Genomic DNA, 25,559 nt, shown 5'->3' with positions numbered 1-25,559 from the left:
GAAAAAGGAAAAAACATAATCCAACTGTTGTCCAATTTCAATTCAGAGTCCTCTCATCACATTACCTATTAAAGTGTCATTTTAGTACTGCACATAAAAATTCAAAAAGCAAATATATCACCTTTCTTTAGGGACAGTATAGCTGTAGGATGCGCTGGAATATCAAAAATAAATTAACTTGAGCTTTTAAATATTATTCAAGGGAATTATAGGATACCATCATCTTCCATTTAAATGCTTTCTGACTATTTTTCCAGGCACTGACAGAAAGTTTACAGGTATCTCATTCATTATTTCACCTTGATGACACAACACTGACATAAACCTACCAAAAACAAAAGGACTGCAGCCACTGTCTTATTCAGGCAACACCAGAGTTTGAGTTCAAGGAAACTAATTTCTACTAAATAAATGCTACCCTTAACATAAGCCTGAAGCAAAAAGCACCATCTCCTCCAAGAAAGTGAAATATTACAAAAGGTGTCCATTGAAAATTGTATCTATACATGCAGAATAGAGGAATATTAATATCCTCCAAAGAGGACACTGATTAGCAGATAGTTGAATTATGTGTCACATACATCCTTCAACCAAAATACAGAAGCTACATTAAATACACAGGAAGGCACTTGTTGTGACAGAAATCTGTGCCCCTACAGAAAGTCTCTCTGAAATGAGAGAGCACAGATAGGTAAAACAGATAGCATAAGAACTGAGTCGTGTTGCACTGGTCATTACAGCCATCTATCTCTAGGAACAACAAGCTGCCAAGGTTTGTGTATCAACAGTAAAAAACAAATACCCTCCTGTCATTCTAAATACATCAAATTTAATGACTCTAACACGGGTGATCAGTCATCCAGGGGAGACCAGGTGTGTGAAGACCATCAAAGCCAAGGTTTTACCACACAACAAACACGCCCTAAACCATGTCAAAAATGGGGGGCCAGAACCAAATGGAAGAGCTTTCAAGTCCCCTGACAGCCAACACAACCCAATATTGTCTGTCAATGTGACTGTCAAGGCAATCAAGTCCCCCTGAGGTGACCTGAAACACACCAGCAGTCACTTCAGCTTTTAGACTGTGTCACAGTACAGCTTTAAACAGAGTAAGCAAAATAATTTAGACTCAGGATGAAAACAGGGCTGAAAGTAGAAAACTCATCCTCTTCCAACATTAAAAGGCATCAGAGGTGTGATGACACAGTGGTAACACGTGGGCAGGATCAGACATCACATTCATCACACTCTCACCAGTGGTGTCCAACAGCCCCATCAGTGGGGTCATGCAACTGAAACTTACACTGATGTACCAACACTTTAAAAAAACAAAAAAAACCCCGAAACAACAACACTGAGTACTTTCAAGGGACAGTTGTAATCAGCATGATTCAATTTTTGCTTTCTATGTAGTACCAATGTAACCTGCTTGACTGGATGGCATTTAAGTTAGGCAGTCTGCAATGACATCCCCATCTAGAAAGCAGGATGAAATATTTGGTATTATTGTCTGGTTTGTTATATCCTTTCAGCTAATGCAATAAAGGATTTGCCTTTTCTGACTTAAGAAAGGGAGAAATTCCACAAAGCTAGCAGACAACACTCTTGTGAGTTCAATTCATAGGAAAAATCACTTCATTAAACTGTAAAGACTTCAAGAGCCTCATGCTTAATTCAACTACAAAAGGATCTTTACACACAAAAACTTCCAAATATCTGTTAAGTAACAGGCTAAAAGTGTGTTTAGAATGGCACAGGGAATTCAACTCAAGATTACCTTAAATTTCTACAAAACCCATGTAAAATGACAGCAAAAATAATAAAAAAGATGCTGTCAATACTTCAAAGTTGGTTAGATGGTATAAAAATATTACTCAAATAAAACACTAATGATCAAACTTGTAGGGATTTAAAGCCATTGAAATATCTCTGCAAACCACATCTTTTGTCTTCCTGAAGGGCACATGACTTCACTTGCTCCTTCTTATCCAAATTTCACTTTTAGGTACATTGTATGAAGCACATACTCAGTAAAAATTAACAAGAACCTAGGCAGAACAAAGCACTAAACTGACAATTTAAAAACAAAAATAAAGCATTATTTTACATCAATTAACATAATAAACACTATTCTGTTTACCTTTCAATCTGCACTCTGAATGAAGCAAACAAATAGCATGTGATCACACATTCTGGTAGTAGAGATGAATATACTTCAACTTTAGAGTTTTTTGTGAATTTTACCCTTTGTTTCTTTTCAACCAGATCACAGCAAGCAAGCAACTTATCAACATTGCAAGCACTACTAAAGTAATACAGGCAAGGATGAAGCACTATGTACAAAATACAAACACTGTTTCTTCAAGCTTTGAGGAACAGAAAATTTCTTTTCTAAAAAGAAATTCTAGTTACTTGACATTAGGATGTGTGCAACAAGCCACACCTTGTGTCAGCATGTAATCACTTTCACCCTATTGCTCCCTAGTTCATATTACCTGCAGAAGTCAGCCTTTAACCCTAGTAAGTGGAAAATATCTTTCCTCTATGTACTAAAACTGTACCAAGAAACAACCATATTAAGGCATAATGATATGATTCTTTCGCCTCCTGTCCCCTTCAATTTTTTTCAAAAAAGACTAAAGACATTAGGAAGTCAAGGGAAACAAAGGGGGCTCATTTCCTTGGGGCTGTCACAACTTCCCTGCCCATGACCAGTTAGGACCACAGAACCACAAAGTGTAAGAGGAGAAAAGAGCTCAAGTTTTCCCATCTGCTCTATATGCTCCTAGAAGAATGAGTTAGTAGAACTAACACACAAGAGAGGGAAAGATTAAAGCCGAGATACAGAAGTTAAAATCAAGTATATTTGTTAGTGTACTCTTAAAGAGTAATTAAAAAAAAATCCTTCTTTTAATTTTACTGACTGAACTGAAAGCATTTTCAAAGTTTTAAATTTAGAGGATGCACTACACAGAGCCATAGGTTTGTTGTTTGATGGGAGGATATTTACTCTGTTAAGAGTTTATATGCAAGACTTTATATTAATAAAGCTAAAACTATACAACACTATGTTTCTGAAAAAAGTGACCTTACCTTCTAATTTTAAAATAGAACACTACTAGAAAAGAATTGAGAAAAATAGAATTTCACAACCTTATGGTCTACATGATGTTAAAGAATTATTATTATCATAATCATCATTATTATTATTTACTAATAATAAGAAAAATTCTTAATATAAGTGACAGCAAAATCAACAGAATATGAAGGAGTTACACTTACAGGAAGCACACTTGGCACTCATGATCAGCAATATATCATAAATGTCGCTATAGTATTAACAGAAAAATCCTGAACAAACTCCATCAGGAGTTAATCAAGACTTCCTCACTTTATGAGTCAAGTGTACTAGGATATAAAGACTTCTCAGTTACTTTTATACCTGAAAGTGGGTCATGAAATTCCATTTTCAAAATCCATCAACAGCACTTATTCTCAACTAAAAATTAAACTAAAGAGACCCTACAAAGATAATGACTCCTTCACTTCAAAAATCAAAGTAATATTTTAGTGGAATACATAAAATGAAGTTAAGCAAATAATTACAAACTTTCCAAAGTCATGAATTGTAACTGGTACCTAAAAGCTGCAACCGATCCTTGGCCATTGCCAAATTTGTCATCATTTTAGATTGGAGACGTCGAGCCCGTTCACACTGATCACCTTACAAAGAAAAATCCACATTAAAACACAATTTAGTAAATTAAGTGCTAAAATACTGATACCCAGCCTCCCCTCTTCCTCCCACCACCTCTTATCTATCCCCTCCATTATGGAACTTCATTACAAAACTAAAGAAAAAAACTCTAAAGCTTCCTATTTAATCAAGAACTTAAAGTTAGTTGACACTATCTGCTTTACAATAGTGCTTATAGAGTGATGGGAACCCAAACATTGCTTTGCACATTGTCTAACACTTCATGCTGATCTAATATGTCCTGCATTTCTCAGAACAAATAAAACAAATCAAATAAAAAAAGCTTGAAAAGTGACTGAGAGGTAAGTACAATTTAAAAGAATTCATTTTGACAAAATTAACAGATTTAAATTCAGTTGACTGTGTCCCTTTACACTTAAAAACACAATTAGACATTAACACTACCACTTCCTAAGAAATATTGTCTGTTCAAGTCAAGATTTTTTTTTAAAACTGTGCAATTTATACAGGTTCTATCAAATGCCACTAGTATTGCCCCCTAAATAATCACCATTTAATTTTAAACACAGCTGAGGAACAAAATGTAAGTCTGCAAAAACACTTACAGGTTTAGGTTTGCAGCAGGAGTGATTTAGGTTGTTATTACTGTAATTATAGTATTATTTTGAGGACAGAAATTCTCAGCAAGTCCTTCACCTACACCTGTATTTCTACAGTACGTATCTGTTTCTACACTAAAGGTTAAAATATTTCTACATAGAGAGACAGCTTTCTTCCTTTGTTGGAAATGTTCAATTACTTTGGCCTAAGTTACTCAGAAACACAATGTCAGGCCATTCCAAATTGGGAGGTTTCTTTTTAGATTATACTGAAGGGAATATAAAACTCTGCACAAGTGAGAACATGAACTGTCAACTTCAGCAAAAATCAAATCAAAACTCAGTATTTTGCCACTCTCATTATATAAGAAATCACATGTTCTACTTAACAGTGTTCATGAACTCCTTATGATTTTGCAGAGTCTGAAAATATTTGGAGCAAAATTTGCATGTGATATAGACCAGAATATTAAGGTGGAACAGAGAAATGGACCAGAGTTCACCTACAGCTAAAATGGGAGTAAGAAAGATCCTTATGAAATAATTCATACAGCAGACTGCTCCTAGCTCCTACCATATTTAGTAATATTCATTTCTCACTTCAAAGAAGCCATAACCCAAAATCAGTTCCACAAAACTCAAAACCAGCTTACCTTGACCAATTACTAAGACAGCTATTCCTTTTTCCAGTTCTTCAATTCCTTTCTTATACCATTCAACAGCTTGTTCCTTTTGTCCTGCTTAAAAAGGAAGTGAGCCCGTTATTTTCTTGAATGAATTAAAGCTGAGGAATGGTTCTATATAATGCTAGATAAAACAAGTAAGAGAGAGGAAGAGACATTTGAACAAAATCTTATGATTTAAAGAAAGTCTTAAAGGGACACTGTCAACTTCATATCTATTTAAATAACAAGGTTTTTTATTAAAAACAGGTACTACACCAGCCTCAAATCACTTTTGCCTGTTTTAAGAATAATTCTTCATCTGCCTTAAAAAAATAACCCCTCCTCCTCCCACCCAAAAAGAAAAGATCAAGCTCACCTACATATATTCACTCCTAACAAAAATGGTGAAATTAACAGGTTTTATTTCTGGAACATCAACTAGAGACGTGCCTCAATCTTCCAGTGATAGCCAATAATAACACTAATAATAGCCAAAGTAACACCAGAAGCACAGAAACTCAAGAAGAAAAGCAACAAGCGTAAGACATTACACGACAGAGATGAGAGACATTTCTCTGGTTAACTTTTGTACAGTGCAGCTCATTTGTCATGAGGGTATTTCTTTATGCTGTTGTGAAACTGCTGTGTTACAGGTGTGTGCCAACTTTCACATGAAGCACAAGTAGAGTCAGAGCTCTGTACCAACCACATCCATGGAAACACAACCATGAACATGCCTATGGCTGATCTAAGCTATTTGACACCAGGACTGCAAATCAACCACCAAAGACCTATTAATATCTACTTCATATTGCTCCTTTTCTATAAATACTCTGCATTAAAAACAATTGCCTGCATATGGAAAAATGCTTTTGCAACATAATTATATCACACTAAGCACACATTTCCACAGAGGAATGTAACATATCAGGTATTAGAACTTAAAACCTGATCAGCGTTAACAAGTTACTAATGGTAGAAAAAGCTAAAAATGCCTACAGTGAAACTTTAGCTATCATTACCCTAGTTTCAGATAATTTTTCACAAAACTACTCCTAAGTGTCAGTTATCAGTGGTTGTGTGGTTCTACACTCGAATCTTTTGATAATATCACTCCCAAACCTATTTTCTAGCAAATTTCAGTGCTAGTGAAAATATTTCAATGCATTTCTAGAATCCTCTCCAGGGTCCTCTCTTGCTCTTCCTTCAGATAAAAAAAAATCTTTAATAATAACATTTGGCAAGCTCCCCTGTGCAGGTAATTTCATGCTTTGCTATTCTCACCACCACAAGCCACAGAGCACTTGCCTACAGTCATGAACACCACACACCTTGGAAGTCATCCCATTACTGCCCTTTCTTCACCAGCCTCATATATCCTGACTATTATGGACAAAGCTAGAGAAATTAAATCACCCAAGGTGAGTGACTTCAATCCTCTCTTTAGACATTCTCTTTAAGCTTCTTCTCCCCACCACCCACAGAAAGAGTTTCACCTGCAGTGCAAATCATAAATCTAGTGCTGATTATAATGAAATAAAAATCTGATTTGACATTACTCCAGCTACCTCTGCTAACAAAGCCTGAATTGCTTTGTTATTCTTCGGGGCAGTTGCAAACATGCCAAGGTCATCATTAAAATTTCACTTGCGGCTTTTAACTGGAGAAAGCTTTAAAAGCACAATACCACACCAAGCTGTTTGCAAAGGTTGTGCTCCAACTCCACAAGGAATGGTTGACTAGTTCTCAGTGCTTATGACATTAAAAATACAATAAATGTCATATTCCTCAGAAGTTGCTGATTTGCTATATTGGCTTTGGCAGAATGGAACTCATTTTCCTCAAACAGTGCCAATGGCGCCATGTTTTGGGTTTGTAACTAAAACAGTTGATAACACAGAAATGCTTTAGGTATTGCTGAACAGCACAACCTCAAGGTTTTCTTTTTCCCATCTAGATCTCCAGTGAGTAGGCTGAGGGTGCACAGGAAGCTGGGAGAGGACAATAGCAGGATGACTGACCCAAACTGGCCAATGGAGTATCATGCAATACAACGCTCATCAATAAAAACCTGGGCAGATGAATAACGGGATGGGGGCTGTCTTCCAAGGCAATCATTGCTTGGAAAGATTTCTCACTTTTATTTCCCACCCTCACTTTTGCTCCTCCTATGCTCTCCCCTGTCCCACTGAGAAGAGTAAACAAGCAGCTGTGTGGATGCTTAACTGATTGTAGGGGTCAACAGACACATGTGCCTTCTTAGGAAAACATATTAGGCCTAACTGTGAAAATAACAAAACAAGAATAATTGCCCCACTAATTCAGAAGCATTAAAAATTACCAGAAGTGCTACCAAAAGTACTGAAGCATGCCTAGCTCCTACAAACAGTAAAAATACCAAATAACTAACAGGCTATTAAACAACTCAGAAATTCCAACCATTTCACACACACTATGTCTAACATAGGGTTTTCTCTCTGGAGCTATAAAAAGCTTGTTTACACATCAAAAAAAAATTCAAAGACAGGTACTCTGGTAAAATCAGATAAGCAAATAACAAATCTATACATTAAAGAGAGTTCTTTCTCAGTGGAATGTATATTGCAACTGCAGGGCTGTAACAGTTGTGCAACTGCTCATATTAGCAGCAAAGATCACCTTACTAAACGTATGGCCTGTGCAGCTAATTCATGTATGATCACCCTAAGGATATCTACAGAGCAAGGCCATAATTAAATGTATTTAAGGCTTACCCTCCAAACCACCAACAGTTAAAGGTCACAACAGTGGAACAGGTGCCTGATAAGGCAAGACTTTGCTACTCCTCAGAGAGCAATCATCAACAACACTAAGCTTTCAGCTATCTCACCTTCTTTCATGCTTTGCTCCTATGTGCTCTCCAGCTGTCCATCTGTGCTGAACTGACCTTGCTGAACATGATGCAGGTTTTTCTTCTCTCCCAGGGCATTACCACTGCCACTCCCAAATTGTCAACGCAAAGGAGGACACATCCCACATTTTTATGGCACTCTCAGCATGCGGCTTCTATTGAAGGCCTACTCCTATTTTTTTTAATCTCCTCCTCTAGGATAGCAGTTTTATTAAAGCTCAATTGAAAGTTTAGAGTAAAGCATTCTGACTTTCCCAGAGAATTTTAAAAACCAGCACAGCATGCTCCAAAGGCCCACCTTTTGCACGGTGAAAGAATCACGCTGCTGCATTTAGAATAAATGATTAAATCAAATTCAGTATCAAGTGTTTTGGCTGGCTGGGTTTTTTTAATGCTTTACAAAAAAATATAACAGTAAAAAAATCCTCACTCCTCTGATTTATTTCACTGAACCCTAAACGTCCTCTTTAAGGTCTTCTCACAACACAGTGACAGGTTATTACGTTTTTTAACAGTATGCATGTCAAACAGTCTAAGAAAAACATTATTTAAGAAACTGACAAAACACAAGTAAGTATTTATTTTCTTAAAAGTCACACCACTCCAAATGGGCATTGTGAGGGCCAAGAAGCCTCGCTTCAGCACTCACACCATTTGTCAGGACGTGTATTACAGGATGCCCCCTTATTATTGTCCTTGGCGCTTTTGTTGTCCGCCTGGCTTGGGGAAGGCTTGTGTGACAGTCACATACCCGCCTGCAATTCTTCCTGGCCTCATCTAGACCTCCGCGGCAAGGAAAACTCTTTAAGTTTTTGGGGAGAAATACAAGGACTTGTATTGCAAAGGGAAGGAGCCCGAGCGCAGCTTTGTGATCCACCCGCACCTGCGGCAGGGCGGCCCCGGCCGGGGACCCAGCACGGGCACCGCAGGCGGGCAGGGCCCGGCTCCAGCCCCGCGCCTCTCCCCGGAGCGGGTTTTGTCTGCTCGGAGCTAAAAGCTGCTCCACAGCACAGGCCTTCCCGCCCTCCCCCCGCACCCCGGGCGCTCCCTCCCTCTCTCCCTTACCTGTCTCGTCCTCGTCGATGCGCAGGGCCATGGAGATGCACTCGAAGGCCCGCTTGTGGCACGCCCGCACCGTCTCGGGCGCCCCGCCGGGCTCGGGCGCCTCGCCGGCCCCGGCCCTGCTGCCCTTGGCGGCCATGAGCGCGCCGCGGGAGAGGCGCTCGCAGAGCCAGGCGAAGAGCAGCCCGAGCTGGAAGGCGACGAAGCGGAGCAGGGCGAAGGCGGCGAAGAGCGGGTAGGAGAAGTAGTACAGGTTCCGCTTGTGCGGGGACGCCGCCGCCGCCGCCCCCGCCGGCGGAACGGGGGGCGCCGGCCCGGGCGGCGAGGAGGGAGAGGCGCCGGCGGTCGGAGGCGCGGAGCTGGAGCCGGCTGAGCCCTTCTTCTTCCCTCGGCCGCCCGGAGAATTCATTCACCGCCGTCGCCATAACCCGCTGCCAGGGACTGACAACAACCGGCCATGGCGATGGCGGCGGCGGCGACGCCCCTTTCGGCCGGCCCAGGGGGAGGAGCGGGGCCGGGCTGCGGGCCCGGGGCGTGTGGGGAGAGCGGCGCCGCCCCCGCCTCTCGGAGCGCCCTGGGCTGGGCCTGGAAAGCACAGAATCACTGAATCGGTGTGCTTGGAGAGACCTCTGAGAGGGCTGCTCTGGGCTGGGCCTCCAGTGGCTACGCCACCTCCTCGAGCAATCCATCCCAGTGTTAAACAGCCCCTGCTGTGAGGAAATCCCCCCTAGTGTGCAATCTGGAGCACCGCTGGCACAGCCTGAGGCAATGTCCCCTTGTCTTTTCGCTGGTTTCCCGGGAGAAGAGGCCGCCCCCCACACGGCTGAGCCTCCCCTCGGGGATTGCAGAGAGCCTGGCCCGCCCCAGCCCCGGCCGGGGCCCATGGAACGCACAGAGTGGACGGACGATGAATAATTTAACAGAATGAATTATTCTGACTGCAGGCGCAATGCAGCGCCGGTTCGTGGCGCCGCTCCCGCCTGGAGTCACTGCTGGTGGCACACAGCAGAGCCCGGGGAATTCCTGGGCAGGGAGAGGCGGGGAGGAGCAGCCGGTCACCCACGGTGCCCCCGCCCGCCGCCCTGGAGCTGCCCCCGGCTGTGAGCTCCGGGGCTTTGTCTGCTCCGCAGCTCCCGAATGGCAATGACAGGCTGGCTCCTCACATGCAGGGACCTAATGGAATTGTTACCCCTGCCCTTAGAGGGGCGACACATTGCGACGTGGGTGTGGACCCTCACAGAGGACAGCAGCATCAGCAGCGGGGTCAAGCATGGAAGGCTCTTTATTATCTGACTCCAATAGCTTATATGCATTTTGTACAGAGGGCTGAGATTGGCCCAAGGAGGTTACAACCTCCTGACTCCATTGGTCACTATGAACATCAGTCAAGTTCTCTCTCAGAGAACAAGAATGCAAAACATACTGGTAAGTTCTAAGAATACACATTGTTTACATGCAGCAGCCTGAGAATCAGGCTGCTAAGACTCAAACACTTGAAAGCAAGAAGGTCAGGGGCGACAGAATTCACTATACATTATAGATACATCACTCTGGAAAAAAAAAATTTAAAAAAAGAAAAATCTTTACTCCACTCTCCTTACCAAAAGTGAACACTCAGTTGTCCAAGCCCTTGTCAATTATTTGCCCAGCCGTATTTATTTATTTGTGTCTCTACCGGAGATAAGTCGTCCAGCTCCCTACTTGATTATTCCAAACCTTAAAAATGCTTTGGTACCTTTGGTTTAGCAACTTAGAGGAGGCATCTAGACAGCCTACTGCTATAATTCACTTTAGCAAACACCTCCCTTTCTGCTTCAATCTTCCCACCCTTGTGGTTGCATTGTCTGTTGGCTGATCTTTTTCGCCATTGTTTTGCTTTGTCACACACCTTCTGTTCTACAAAAAAAATACTGAGTGATATTAGATTATGACAGATCATCTCTGCTGCACCCCTGAACTGCACCCAGGAGCCGAGACAGTCCCAAAACTGTAGACAGATAATTCAATCTACAAGCAAGTTTCCCCCAGCTTATCGCAAGAAATGGGGGTTGGATAAATTAAAAGGATATGCCACACTAAAATCAGTACTGTCTGCAGTATTTCATTCATTCTTCCAAAATTACTATAAAACTACTGGGGTTTTTTCTTGTTTATGCCTCAAAAAGTTACTTCCAGTTGCCCCTGGTAATGTGTATTTTTCTTCTTACCTGACAGAGTGGAGTGGTTTTCTTTTAATTACAGAACAGTGCAGAGTATACAGTTTACTTACTGTATAAAATACAGAATTTTATCACATATAAAATAACATACAACTGTATAACAACTATTTGTGACCTAGAGCATTCTTAGACAGTGAACCTGTCAGTGCTGAAAAAAATGCAGTGATGTACATCAAGTAGTTTTCTTCTGTGTTTTGTAAGAAGGATTATGTACTTCTATTACAAAAATATTATCAAGTATATTCCAGCCCATTCATCAGTTGAGAAATTATTTTTTTAGTATACATAACTGTCCTTTAAAAAAAAATCTCATTTACTGATATAAAGGTTTAACAGATTTTGTAATACCAAAGAAGTTGCAGAAGCTTCAAGCAGTGCTAATACTAAGTAGCATTCAAAAATGTGAAATAAGCCCATAACCACAGATTATTATTCATCTATTGTCTTTATTATCCCACTCCTATCTAAAGTATCATCCCATTCCTGAGCAAAATAGAAAAACCAGCAAAGGAATAAGTTCATTAACAAGGACAGATTGAACGACAATAGAAGACAAGGTACCTCAATAAATCCTGACTAGTGAGTTCATTCAGTTATTTTTACTTTTTAAAAAATTTAGAATGACACAGTTCCTTTGTGAATCACATAACTGTATCATGACAAGAGAAGAGTGCACTTTTTGGGGGCGTAACAACACATTAAGCCAAAACACAGCTTCAAAAGCAGAAATCAGTGAGAAATTGTGAGAAAGTCTTAATGTTTTTAGTGAAAACCTACAGAACTAGTTCACTATTGTGGCTATTGAATATTTTAGTGCTCTGCAGGTTGAATTTCCCTACCTCCTGTATTAAGATTGCCCCAGCAATCATTGGACTTGTCCATTGAATAGCCGGTGAACTGTTCTAATTAATAATCTGGAAAAGATTAATGCTCGTTTGAAAAAAAAGAACCACAAACCACATCAGAGCAGTGGGTGGCTTCCTGCTGGTTAGTGAGATATCCTGGCTCAGTAAGGATTCTGATGAACACCAGCAAGGGGTGGAAGAAGTGAAGCCTCCTCCTCTGGAGCGGGAAACTGTTGACTCTACTCTGAAGATTGAGGACTTGTGAAATACAGGAGGTACAATCTGTTGTCTCAGCAAAAGAATCTGAGCAGACCAGCATTACAATCAAAGGAACTGGAAAGGTGCAACTACCCTGACATCATGACTTACCATTGCACAAAAAGGTAAGTTGGAAAACCTTCTTCATTTCCCAACATGACCTCTAAATGCAATTCTTTAAAATATCATTATTAGAACATGATGAAAAATTCAGAGAGAGGCTCAAAACTGATTGAAAAGCTTACAGCTCTTCACATGAAGAATTTGCTTATATTCCTGTTCTAAGTTTTAATACAGCAATCTCTGTTTTCACCTCACCTTTTCAGCATCAGGTAAATTTGCCAGCACTAGGTACTAAAATAGACACCAAGACAGGACATAGTTCTGTTCTAATTCCACGTTCTTCAGTTGAGTATCAAATCTGTGACTAACTGCACTAGTTTTTGAGCCTGCTTATCAAACTGGCAACATTGTCAGTTCTGTAAATGTTATTTCTGATTCATTTATGTACATGCACTTCATTGTCACCACTACTAGATGACATCAGAGCAGAATCTATTGAAAACATGGCATTTTCTGTTATTTCTTTTCTCCATGTCACTAATCTTTTAGGAGCGTCAACTAGATCATTTATATGCATTGTCATCACTGCAGCAAGAAGACAGAAAAAGAAATACCCCAATTTTTGTAAAACAACAAAAGAAAGTTTATTTTCTAAAAACCCAAACAAACAAAAACGAACAAACAACCCAAATCAAACCAAAACAGCCCCACCCCCCCCAAAAAGCCAAACCTACAAAAATGAAACTACTTTGTCAATATGAACCCAAAAATATTCTTAATATTCTTAGTTTTAATTTACTAGCACAAACCACATTGCCACACGAAGAATTCACAGAATCATTAGGGTTGGAAGGGACCTCTGGAGATCCTCTAGTGCAGGCCCCTGGCCAAGGCAGGGTTACCAAAAGCAGGTTACAGAAATGCACCAAGGCAGGTTTTGGAGCAGATTCTCCTCTAGAAAAGGAGACTTGGTGTGACCTCCCTGGGCAGCCTGTCCTCCAGTGCTTTGCCACCTCCAGTGTCAAGAAGTTCTTCCTCAAATTCAATTCCTAATGAAAAGAAACCAAAGCAATCAGGCACAGACGTTCAAACACTGGCGCAGTTTGTAACAGCACAACAGCTACAGAAACAGCAGGGAAAAAAAAATCTTCCATTCCTTGACACTTTCAAGTCAGGACGGGATGACTGAAGCTGATCCCTGGTGAAAGCTGAGCAGCTGCGATTTTGGAAACAGAGAGACAATCAACGTCCAGCACTCACCTTTGTGCAAGGTTATTTCACAAACAAAACCCCACTTTCAGACCCAAATTAACTTCAGCAGTGTTGTTTTCCGCGAACACCGCAGTGAACGGCTCAGACACCAAACCGCATCGATTCCGAGAACCCTCCTGCAACCCAACACCTGGGGCTGGTGTGGAATCGAACCCATCCCTCGGGATTTATTCCCGTCAGGAACCTGGAGACAGAACCTGGAGACAAAACGCGGCCCCGCCTCCGCCTCCGCCTCCGCCTCCGCCCCGCCCTCCCCGCGCATGCGCAGTGCGCCGGGGGCCGGCCGCGCCGCCGCTCCGCTGACGTCATAACAAGCGGCCGCAGCGGCCCCGGTTGGTGCGGAGCCGCTCCCGCTGTCCCGCCGATCCCCGTGTCCCGCCCAGCCCGGACCCACCGGCGGTGAGAGCCCTGCGGCGGGGCCGCCGCTCCCCCGCCGGGCGCCCGGGGCACGCCGGGGCCGCTCCCGCTCCTGCTCCTGCTCCTGGCCCCGGCCCGGCCCTGCCCGCGGGGCTCCCGGCGCTGTGGGTGGGGGGGTGGCGGGAAGGAGGGAAAGGGATGTGTCCGGCTTCCCGAGGGAAAGAGTGCTGTATTTTCTAATCCCAGTGCTGCTCTTTTCAGCAGCGAAACTCAAAGGCACTTCTGAGTTCTGCGTGCGGGAGAAACCAGTTCAATTTTGGCGCGGGGCAACTCCCTCTGCTTTCTAGTAATTGTGCCTTGGTAACCATTGGTAACCAAGTGATGCAATATCGCTTAACTCACATGGGCTTCATCCCAGCCTGCTGACCAGTTCTTTTATTGCCTTCCAGGATCTTCCTGTACATCGATCAAATTTCACTTTTCGAGTCATGGAGGGAGAACAGATTATGGAGGGACAGCCACAGGTATTGCAAGAGATGTTTTATGTGCGTTATAATATCTGTGTAAAAGGAGCATTTTGGCTTTGCTAACCACCTGTTCTTTTACAGGTTCCGGAAAATCCTCATTCCGAATACGGCCTCACTGAAAATGTAGAGGTAACAAAGATCTTGTTGTAGTGGAAGTCACATTTGTAGTTGGGGAAAAAAGTTGAATCCTGAGTCTAACTTCAAAAAATGTAATATTCTCAACAGAGCTAAGCAATACCTGTCCTTTTTTGGAAATGGCTGTAAATATATTTTCTGTTGTGCTACTTCTATTGTACTAAATGGTACTGAAGTAAATAATGAGCCTTTTAATGAGTTGGGAGGTTTTTTTGAAGATTCTTATGATTATTATCTGTTCTATTGCTATCTGTGAGAGATAGAGATATATATTATGGCACAAAAAAGCCATCCACATTAGTCTCAGCCTGTGCTGAGTAGACTGAGACAATCACATCCTAACTCTATGGCATTTATGTACTCTTTTTATTAAAGAAAAGCCTTCAGTCTCTCTCTTTATTGTAAGTTCTTACTCTGTGCTAAGCTTTTGCAGAAACTATTCTTAAGCATCTTCTGAAACTCATCTCTCTGCTAACTGCTTGTCTCTGTGCCTCAGCTTCCGTGGTTTCTTCAGACACTTTGGTCCCATGTCAGTAGATTCGTGTACATTGCACTGAATACCTTTCCATGTATTTACATACTGGCAGTGTGAGGGTGTCACTTTTCAATTACAGTTAATGGTGTGAGATGATTCAGCACTTTTTGATCAAAAAGTACCTGGAAGCATTTTGCATGTTTTCTTTAAAGTGTCCATCTCTGCTTGAGTAGAGCACAGTCACAAAGTACTTGGCTTTAGCAGACTCCCCTTTGTCAGGCTTCACCTGAATTCCTTGTGCTTTTAGCATTTTGTGTTAGAAGCTTGTCTGTACAGAAGCCATTAACTGAGACTCTCGTTAGCAGTCATCCCTGTCTTAGTGGTGTAAAGTTCAAATCAGTAAATGTAAAAGCAGAAATATCAGTTTCTGGAATTGGTTGTCTTCTCTTATAGAAAACTTAAAACTTCTAAACATTGTTTCCCTGAAACAAAGGAATTTTACAGAAGGTTCCTCTGGATTAGGTTTTTGTGCAAGGAAAAATATGCACTTAAATGTTCTCAAAAGATGTAAAGAAATTATTGCCATCAAATTGCAGAGATGGGTACTCTGCACACACACTTCAAAGCAGATGTGGCTGCTATTACCAATGTTCATGCACTTTTTTTTCTTTTTCAGAGGATAGTAGAAAATGAGAAACTAAATGCTGAGAAAACATCAAAACAGAAGGTGGATCTTCAGTCATTACCCACACGTGCCTACTTGGATCAGACAGTTGTACCTATCTTGCTACAGGGACTTGCTGTTCTTGCAAAAGAGAGGTAAGATGTTTCCACGTTCCTTCCATTCCTGGGAAAAGGTAGGTCTCAAACTTGGGCAGTGCAGCACCTCTCAGACCTCACACACCAAATATGGTTTTACTCTTTGTAAGATCATCATTACAACAGGTTTATGAGCCTATGAATTACTGTGATTGCAGGATGGGTTCCTCACTTAGGCATGCATGGCATGGTAGGAGTTATTGATTGAATTAATGATCTCCCAATGAGGTACGCTGCTGTAGAAGTTTAGAGGGGAAAATGGGAGGGATTTTGTTACTGATTTTATCACATAATTCACCTTAGAGAAGCAAGGAAAGAGGATGTTCTAGTTCTGAAGATTTTTGTAGTGTGGAATTATAAAGAGTTCTGCTTGACATTTAAGAGAAGGAAAGACAAATCAGGCATGACATACATCTTTGTCAGAGATTAAAATACTTTCTACAGGGCGAGGCTGAGCCTGCACTGTCAACACAGTAAGAAGCAGACTGATGGTTTATCCTCTGAGTAAATATTATGCTGTTGAGGTGCCCCAGCTCTCTTTACCAGTCAGTGTAGAAAGGTATCCTTCAATAACAGCAAACAGGTGTTCATCTTAACAAAACTGATTTTTGGCCTTCTGCTGTCCCCTCTCTAATGGCAAATCATACTGTGTGTAACCATCTCTCAAATTGAAATAATACAATCAAAAGCTGGTATAGATGACCATAATTGCATCATGGCACCTACAATCAGAAAAACCATCAACAGTGTATGAACTTCAAAAGGAGTTGGGAATTTAAACTGCAGTGTACAGACAACTAATTAAGCAAAATTAGGCGCCTGGGAAGGTCCACCCCATGTGCAGATCTTCAGCTGACGTGTGTGGGAGTTCTACTGCAGAGTCAATGTAAAATACAGCCCAAGGTTAATACTCCACCTTACACTCTGGATACTTGTGTGACAAGAAGGCTTTTTACTTCCCTTTCCCTTCCCTTTCTCTTTCCCTTGCTTTGCCTTTTTCCCATCTTCTTTATGGGGGCTCATCACAGGAGTGAAATTGGATCATTGATAGGAGGGGTTGGGAACATACAGGTAAAAATGTGAATAGTATGAACCTGCCAGGTCAAACTGCCTGTTCACCTGAGCATAAGAAACCTTCAGGAGTGAGAAAGCTGAACTGTCAGCTCTGCTGTATAATCTACTGCTAAAAATTGAACAGGAAAGTAACTAGTGGATGCTAAGTTCTTCAAGGGAATATAGAAATGTTCAGGGAACAGCCCAGTACATCTGATGATCATGCCTAGGATTCAGTAGAAATTACCATCCAGGATACTGAGCATATGGATAAGTGACATATTTGGGAGGAGGTCAACACAATTTTTGTCAGGTCTTTTAAGTGTCTTGGGGTTTATTGGAGTCAGCAAGCATACATAAAGAGGAATGCAGATGATGCAGTGTGTCTGTTTAAATTTCAGAGAAGTTCTTCACATCGTTATTCGCTAACAGATTTTTAAAGTTAGCTGCTGTTGGGATTAAAGGAAACAACACCTTTATATGGATGAGGAACTGATGGGAAGATATGAAATAGAGGGTAGAAGTAAATGCTGAATTTTCATGGTGAAATGTTGCAGTGCAAAATGCTTCAACACTAGAATAATAGAAAATATCACTTAAAACAATTCGAGAGTGGCTGAAAAAAGTTGTTAATGAAATTGAGTTTTACAAAATAGATTAGGGAGTTTTGTTTTTAAGTTTCTGTTTGTTTTTTAAGTTGATCGATTGTAAATAATTGCACAGGAACTTCATAAAACTGTGAAGACTGCCATGAAAAATTTAAACTGACAGTGACATTGAATCCAAATAAACATAAATTTGTGGACCTCTGAGGGTAGTGAAAAACACTACTGACAAGATGTTAGATAATGAGCTGAAAATTACCCTTGTGGAAACATGTATATGTCATGTATATACATGTATATGTCAATGCACTGCCTTAATCAAAAATAAATTCTGAATGGTAGGACTTAGAAATAGAAGGGGTAAAACCAACTTAAAATTAAAGGGGTAAAACACAAGCATAATGTCACCATTTAAATTTGTAATGTTCATGTGTTTTTAATATTATATGTAATCCCCCTGTATTCTGGTAGAATGTGAAAAAGTGAGAGTGGCAAGGTGGTCAGAAGTGTGGAATTCTATGGAATGTATATGGAGTGGCTGAATAGATGATATCTAGAAAAGAGGCTTCTGTGGATGAACATATTAGGAGCCTGTTAAATCGCAGCAGCACAGAGATGATGGATTGGGATGGACTGTTTATTATCTCTTCTGATACAGTAATCAAATTAAATGAAGCAAATAGCAAATTTATAACGAACGAAAGGGCTGATGTTTCACAGGTCACATAATTAAGCTATTTTTTTTTTGCTTTCAGTTGAGGATATTAACATTTTATTTGTGTTCAAGAGGCAACTGGTCAAGGCTGTAGAGGAATCCACCCAGGACTATTAAGGGTGCTAGCTCAGAGATTATTACATGCTTGGGAGCCAAAAGGATGGTCCTGAGAAGTATCTCTGCATATTTTTGTTGTTGTTGTTTTTGTGCTCTTTATAGGCATATTTGCTCACTGCCAGACCTTTGGTTTAACCTGCTGTGGAATAAGTGTGTCATTTATTCTGTGGACAGAATCCAGATTAGCAGGATTCACGTGGTATAGCTGGAGGAGTTCTTTTTTAAAAAACTACAGACTAAGGCCAGTGATCAAAAGTGTTTCTTATTGACTACTTGCAAGTTACAGCACTTCTCACACTTGAAGATTTGTTGTGTTTGTTTCAATTGCCAGAAACCACAAAATCAACTCTTAATACACTAAGCTACACAATAACCACTTGAAAAAAAATTAAGCAAAAAGCAGAGATTCAGTTTTACTTTAAATAGCATGAGTTAAAGAAATAGGCAAATGCATGTCATATCCAGTGATGTACATACAGTATTTATACTTACAGACTGTGGTTTTAGGTATGTAATCGTCCTAGCAATTTAGTAACATTGAACCAGCAGTGACTAAGACCCTTTTTAAAAACTTTCTCATTTGACATAAACTGGAAATTTACAGTCACTCTAGGTAGTTGATCATCCCTAAATGAGTGCTTAGAAGTGTCTGGGAGGAGTTATGTTGCTTTTAAGGGAAGGTGATTGGTCCTTCAGCTACCTAATTTCATATAATAAAAAATAATTGCTTTTGATTTACTTTTTTTCTTTGCAGACCACCCAATCCCATTGAATTTCTAGCAGCATATCTTTTAAAAAACAAGTCACAATTTGAGGACCGAAATTAACTCCATAAAAATGAGGACATTTTGGCTGCTAGACTGAAATGCTGATTTGCCGCCATTTGTTTTCTGCTGTAAAAATCCTTTGGCCACGTTGTTGTCTTTCTAAACTGCACAATTTGCTTTATCTTTTGAGTTTATTTAATAAAGAACACTTTACATTTAACTGTTCTCTTGTTTTAAACTAGTTATTAAGAGACTTTCAAAATAAAGTACTGAAACTGCACTACTGGATGAAAGTCTGAATAATTCCATGGGGCTACATCCTCTGAAAGCATGGCATAAAGGGGAACATTTATTACAAGAATCACATGGCTGATAATTTATATGATTTAATTTGATTTGATTTCATTATTACTTATTTTATTTATACCACCCTCCAGTGCAACATGCCTAAACAGAAAGCAAACAAATGCAGAACAATTAAAATTTATTTATTAAGTAGAGAGGAGTGAACTTCTTCAGGACACCAGGAAATGGATTTAGTTTTAGCAAACAATGAGATCCAGCAGCTGAACAGATCACCTACAGCCAGCCGCCAGTGTCTCACATAGGAACATTTATGAGGTGTTCAGCATTTGACATTGATCTTCTATGATTGGATTCAGTGTACTGGATTCAGCTGAAGCACAGAATGAATTTGGAAGTGATGTATAAGAGTTCTGTAATTCAGTTCTCTGTACTGCCACCCTTAGTTGAATTGTCTAAAAACTTGAAGGGACTGAGGTCTTGCTGTTAGCCTTAGTAGGAAGGTTCTCACTATTTTACATATATCTTAGTATCTGAAATCAGAAACATTGAATTAGTACAGTCTAAGAGCAGTAAGAGTGGGGGACTCTTGAAAGAAGCCTACAAACCCCAAATCAAGCCTAAAAGCTGTCTTTTGGGAAATGTACCAAAATTTGGAAAAAGATGACTAATTCTATTGCATTGTGGTGAACACAGTCTCCATCAAACAGTGACACTAAAATGATATTGAAAGGATTTTAACAACAGTGTTTTGACTTTCTGCAATGATTAATAACATTTAAGTGAAGACAAGGAAACACCATAAGGACTTGGTACTGCTATTTTTATTGCTAAAATGGCATTCCAACATTTCATAAGAAACAACTTTGCAAGACTAAGAACTGTTAAATGCAGAGAGAATCTATGCTGCTCCCCAGCTTCTACGTTGAGAATTTGTGCAAGACCAAACAAAAAGAAACAGTTTTGCTTTTAATCCTCCCCACACAGAGCAGTTTTCCTAGATTGTTATACCTGAATTCAGAATAAAATCAGATTTCTTACCTGACAGTAAGCCCTGTCAAGCAGCTGCACAAAACTTGAAACACTCTGGCTTTCTGCACAGCTCTTGCATCAACCTGGACTCTCAAAGCATCAGTCCCAGTGCTAAGGGAAGCTGTCCCTGCCATCTGCTCAATGCTGGTGTCACTGGTATGTGGTGTCATCTATTATTTTCCCATCTAGGCTAGACATTTCATTCAAGAGAATGAAAAAGCCATGTTCACACAGTGATGATGTTAGAAGATTTACTACAGCAGCTTTTCTGGGCAGCCTCTTCTAAGAAGTAAATTGAAATGTAACTAGCAGCAGTGAACTCACCAGCTCTGAGAATTAAATCTTAGTGATTCCTGTGAAGGTATGACAAGCCAACAAGACAAGCACAACTGTTTTTCTTTACTTGTTAAATTGGCTTCACCAATTGAGAGCTTCTGCATAGAAGATACTCTGTAACAGGAATAAATAGCAAGTTACTGCCTGTATTATCTAGTTCTCAGTTACAAAATCAAGTCTGAATTTTAAAAGCATTTACTTCTTTTAAACTCTTCACTACAAAACAATGAAAATTCTGTGAAGAGACTTGACAGATGCTTGCTGTCCCATTTTAATCTAGAAAGAAAGTGGTACTGTTTTTCCACAGGAAATTACCTTTCTGAAAGCTTCAAGATAAATTGTATTTATGTTTGAAATACATATACATTTAGAGAAAAAGCTTGAAGAAGTACTTTAAAATGGCAACTTTAGATGTATGACAGGCTACTGCTAAGTAGCTGAAAGCCATTAGGTCTTTTTCTAATTTTTTTTTTATTGTTCCCTACCCCAGGTAATTGAGTATATGCTCCAAATGGCAGTAAAATTGAGTAGAAAATAAAATTGAATACCTAGTTTACTTGACAACATGCCTTTTAGGATGACTATTTTAGATCTCCAATATCCAGAAGTTACTATTCAGTAACTGTGAAAGAATTATATATGAGTCATATGCAGTATTTTGAAGTGTGCCTTTTTAACTGCTTCCACTGAGAACATTGTCTTTTACCTGGAAGGGAACAATGACAGAAGAAAGGATTTCCCACTAAAAGCAATTCTGATCAAAGGATTCTACATCCTTCTATTCTGAAGCCTGTTACCACCTAAAATTACATTTTGACTTGCCAAATCCTTTTTTTTTCTCCTCTGATTTATCAAGGACTTTCTCCAAAATCAGTATGTCTTTGAGCAACCCATTTTATTTTCTGAGGCGCTGTCACCATTGCAAAAGCAGTCGGATCAAAAGAACTTTTTTCTCCCCATCAGACTTTCTAGAAATAAAAGACCTGCTTTCAAACAAATTAAAAATCTGAAATTTTCTGAAAGATACAAGCAGCTGAAACCCGTAGGTTGGAAACGAAACATGAGAAAAATTCCTATGCCTACCACGCTTCATAGAGTGGAGGTTTTGATATATTCTTATCATTGTACTAATTACATAACAAATTATTCTTAGCCAAGGCTTAGCTTGTGTTCCCTATTCCCTTTCATAGTCAGGATTCATTTTAAGAGTCACTACATAGCCTAGATCACAGAAATACAGAATGCCAGCTGTTACAGAAAGAGGCATTTTACCTGGTGATGAAAAGTCTATCAGCACTGTTTCTGCCAATGTTCCCATTCAAATACAGTTTTAAGCAAGGACTTCAAATGTAAATGTACCATGAATAATTATGGGGCAGTTTACATCAGTGCTAGTGCAACACTGACTAGGAATGTGTCATATTCCTATTCCAAAGGTGCTTTTAGCTCTCTTCTTCAAGTTTGCTTTGCAATTGTGTGTAACAGACCTGTTTTCCAAGAGGAGCCTAAATTGATAAAAGACTGCTGGGTGGTTGAGAAGTATTTACAGGTTGGATAATTACCCACTGATATTATCTCAGATGCTTTTATGTTACACAGGAAGTGGAGATATTTCCCTTGTAAGGATTGTGAAGCTGGGGGTGAGGCGGGGGTGTCTGCTTTTAACAGTAGAAGGAAGGAGTGGTAGGAACAGCAGGTTCCTCAGATGCAGAACAACAGTTTGTAAATAGAAAAACCTAAAGTAACAGTGAACAGCTTCCTGAGAAGGGAGGGGACAGGAAGTGGACATTGTGAAAAACACAATAGGAAAAAACCACATGCATGAAGACAATGAGAGCAAAAACCAAGAAAGTAACAGACCGTGAAAGCTGGGCCAGCTGAAAATGTCCCATCCCAGCTGGTCACAGGGTGCTGGTGAGGACATGCTAAGGACACTTGTCAGTGCTTTATGCTTTTCCTCCAGGTAAGGAACAAACTGCCAACAGACACAAGTGGAGCAGAGGTCTGTGCTTTAAGGGTGTGCATACTTGGGGGATTGTCCCTGCATTGTGTCAGCTCTCTCCTGCATATCAGAGAAAAACGACTGGAATAACAGCTTGGAACTGTTCAGTGCTCCTGTTACTGTTCCCCATACAAACAGCACTTGAAAGAACTGTAGATGAAGCTGGAGCATCTCCTGACCTAAGCCATGCTTCACATCATTCCACTGAAAGTTCAGCCTAGTTTCTCAGTTTGTGGCTAGAACATTTCCATGCTCTGTGTCCCAAGCACCAGGGACTGCCATAGGTGGGATCCCACCCTGTGGGATAGAACACCCAAGGATCAAGTCCAACTCCTGGCCCTGCACAGGACACCCCAAGACTCACACCATGTGCCTGAGAGCGTTTTCCAAACATTTCTTGAAGAGCTGACTGCTTTTCTGTTTCTGCCTCTTCCATTTACACGTGGTACTGAGGGAGCCCCTTACACAAACAGTTCGTGATCAGGAGAGGACAGTAATCACTAAACACTGCTCAATGGTATCACCACTTGAGATAGGGTACAAATTAATATCCTACTGTCACCCTTAGCAGTGGAAATGGCAGAATTTCCTTTTGTAGTGTTATGGCTGACAAGCTTTGTCAGAAGCAAGCAAAAACTGGAGGATGTTCTCCAGCTTCTCTGGGCTCTGGACTGACAGTGCTAATGGACAACAGAGAAGGGCAGAGATTTCACCTGGCTGTCACAGTGTTTGTGGCACACACCACAATTTAAGGATTAGCAAAGAGAAAGCCTGTGCTTTCTGTGAGCTGCTAACACTGAGCTGTAGTGCTCCTCTGCATCTACATGGATGCTGTGTTCGTGTTACACCCAGTAAAAACTTCATCCCAATCTGTGCCTAGTCTAGGAGAGGTAAAACTGCACACAAGGAAAGAAAGGTTAATGAGGAAAGCAAGGGAGAAGGAAGCTTAGAAAAGAAGCACGTGGAGAAAAGGAATCCAGCCTGTTATATAGCAACAACAAGAAGAAATATATTTAAGGAATTTTAAAAGGCAAGCAGAATAGGAAAAAAACACATCTAAAGAAAGGTAGTACACCCAGAAGAAAATACTTATAAAATGCTTTTACTTAGTAAACCATCTGGATTACTAATCAGAAGTTCTTATATTTTAATTTAATTGAAAGGGAAATACTTAGAGAAAATTAAAGTTGTTCCTCTAAGTGATAGAAAATAATACTAGATAATGAAAAATAATGTTTTATAATAAAATGTTCCTCCTAGCAGACTCTTCTGCTGGTGATGGCCCGTGGGACAATGGTGTATCAATAACTTGAATATACCCTGGTGTGATATAATCACAACATGTATTTTTCTCCACGCAGTAAAATTTATCCTCTGCTGCATTTAGTTAACTTTATTGAAGGATTAGTTTATTGAAGGATCACTTCAGGAACTACTCTTAGTACTGAAGTTTATGTAAATGAATTGAGAGGTGTAAATGGGTATCACAACTACCAATATAGTTTTATGTTAAAAGAATCAGGTGGAGTAGTTCTTCCACTCTAGGTAGCAGTTATAATCTGCATTAACCTTTTTGAAGACACTGTTTGTAAAATAACAATACAATACTGTAAGGATATGTAGAGCAGTGAAAGCTTCATAAAACATTTGCTGGGATAATCGGGCCCCATTTCCTCATGGCTACATATGAGAAATATGAAAAATGAAATATGAAAAATGGAGAGCCCGGTTGTTACTGCCCCTCATCTGCACTGGCACGGCAGTGTCATGGGTGCACAGGAGGTTCCTCACTGATGGAAAGGAGACCAGCCATGCCTCCAGCAGGAGCCTTTTTGATCCCCAAGACATCTGCCAACAATGCCTTTGTCCCCTCACTACGTTTTACAGTAAAAAAAAATCAGAACTAAAGCAAACAGAAACAAAACAACCCCCTCAAACCTCTGTATTTTGCATGTGTTTGTAATTGCCTGGAGGACTTTTCGAAGCATTAGATGACAAAGGGGGAGGAGGAGAATGTGTTTCCTGACCTGGCTCCACCTCACAAGGGCCCAGTCTGCCTTTAGGGCCTCAATGGCCGCAGCCCCTCATCTCTCTCTCCTCTTGTGGTTTCCTCTCTGCTGGTTGCACCTCTCACGTCAGCGGCTGAAATTGCTTTTTCCCTTCCCCCTTTTGTGCCGGCCATGCTCCTCTTTTCAGTCCTGCCTCGTTAGCTATTTTCAGCCGCGCCTGATGTCTCCATGGCAGCACTCCATTCACCCAGATAATAATAAAAAAAATAAAATAAAAATTAAAGGGGTGGGGAAGTACTAAGAACCGGAGCTTTCCACACAGCTGCACTCCCACGGCCCTCGCTCCGAGGCACTGCGGGCAGGGAGGGAGGCGCGGAGAAGGATCCCGGCTCGGAAACACGGAGCCCCAGCACAGCAAAATCCCTGGAGCCCTCAGCATCCCGAGTGCTCCAGGGGCCGTGCCGGGGGGGAAAGCGGTGGATCAGGGGATGAGGGGCCGCGGGCCACCCCGGGGGTCTCCGGCCCCCCCGCCCCGCTCCCCTCACCTGACCCGCGCCCGGAATCTGCCCCGCCACCACGGAGACACGGCCCGGCCAATCAGCGCGCACGGCACCCATCGCCACGGCAACGCGCCGCCCAATCGGCAGCGGGCTCTCCCGCCTGGCCCCGCCCCTCACCCCCTCCCCCGCGGGGCGGTGCCACACTTGTCAAAGGGG

The 25,559-nt window shown here is 41.1% G+C and overlaps 2 protein-coding genes and 2 long non-coding RNA genes across 8 annotated transcripts in view; 1 reads left to right on the top strand and 3 right to left on the bottom strand.

Annotated features, from left to right (window-relative positions):
• SPAST (spastin) overlaps window positions 1-9,417 on the bottom strand; it is a 35,501-nt gene extending 26,084 nt beyond the window's left edge. For 2 of the 4 annotated variants that reach the window (XM_083857105.1, XM_083857107.1), the window contains exons 1-3: window positions 8,938-9,417; window positions 4,971-5,057; window positions 3,640-3,723 (exon numbers count right to left, since the gene is read on the bottom strand). In XM_083857105.1, coding sequence (XP_083713231.1) covers window positions 3,640-3,723; window positions 4,971-5,057; window positions 8,938-9,343 — 577 coding nt within the window. In that variant the 5' untranslated portion in view covers window positions 9,344-9,417. The remainder of the gene's footprint in view (window positions 1-3,639; window positions 3,724-4,970; window positions 5,058-8,937) is intronic. The other 2 variants (XM_083857106.1, XM_083857108.1) reach the window with 1 other exon arrangement.
• Window positions 9,418-12,938: 3,521 nt separating this feature from the next.
• LOC310907984 lies at window positions 12,939-13,799 on the bottom strand. The gene is made up of 2 exons (XR_014589755.1): window positions 13,580-13,799; window positions 12,939-13,368 (listed from the first exon to the last, which is right to left on the bottom strand). It is a non-coding gene; the product is annotated as an uncharacterized lncRNA (long non-coding RNA).
• A 59-nt stretch (window positions 13,800-13,858) lies between these two features.
• On the top strand, window positions 13,859-19,381 carry DPY30 (dpy-30 histone methyltransferase complex regulatory subunit). Of its 2 annotated transcripts, none has more exons than XM_083856855.1 (5): window positions 13,859-13,923; window positions 14,398-14,472; window positions 14,557-14,604; window positions 15,762-15,904; window positions 19,149-19,381. In XM_083856855.1, exons 2-5 carry the CDS (start codon window positions 14,437-14,439, stop codon window positions 19,219-19,221), a joined length of 300 nt encoding a protein of 99 aa, XP_083712981.1. In that variant the 5' UTR covers window positions 13,859-13,923; window positions 14,398-14,436; the 3' UTR covers window positions 19,222-19,381. The 2 variants fall into 2 exon arrangements, with proteins under 2 accessions (XP_083712981.1, XP_083712980.1); XM_083856854.1 differs by having other exon boundaries at window positions 13,880-13,990.
• A 175-nt stretch (window positions 19,382-19,556) lies between these two features.
• On the bottom strand, window positions 19,557-25,371 carry LOC310907034. Its single transcript, XR_014589525.1, has 3 exons — window positions 24,862-25,371; window positions 20,821-20,946; window positions 19,557-19,997 (listed from the first exon to the last, which is right to left on the bottom strand). It is a non-coding gene; the product is annotated as an uncharacterized lncRNA (long non-coding RNA).
• Window positions 25,372-25,559: the final 188 nt, after the last annotated feature.

The sequence above is a fragment of the Zosterops lateralis genome (assembly GCF_965231275.1).
Source record: "Zosterops lateralis genome assembly, chromosome: 3".
NCBI classification, from domain to species: Eukaryota; Metazoa; Chordata; class Aves; order Passeriformes; family Zosteropidae; genus Zosterops; species Zosterops lateralis.
This window is presented reverse-complemented; position numbering and strand designations above follow the sequence as displayed.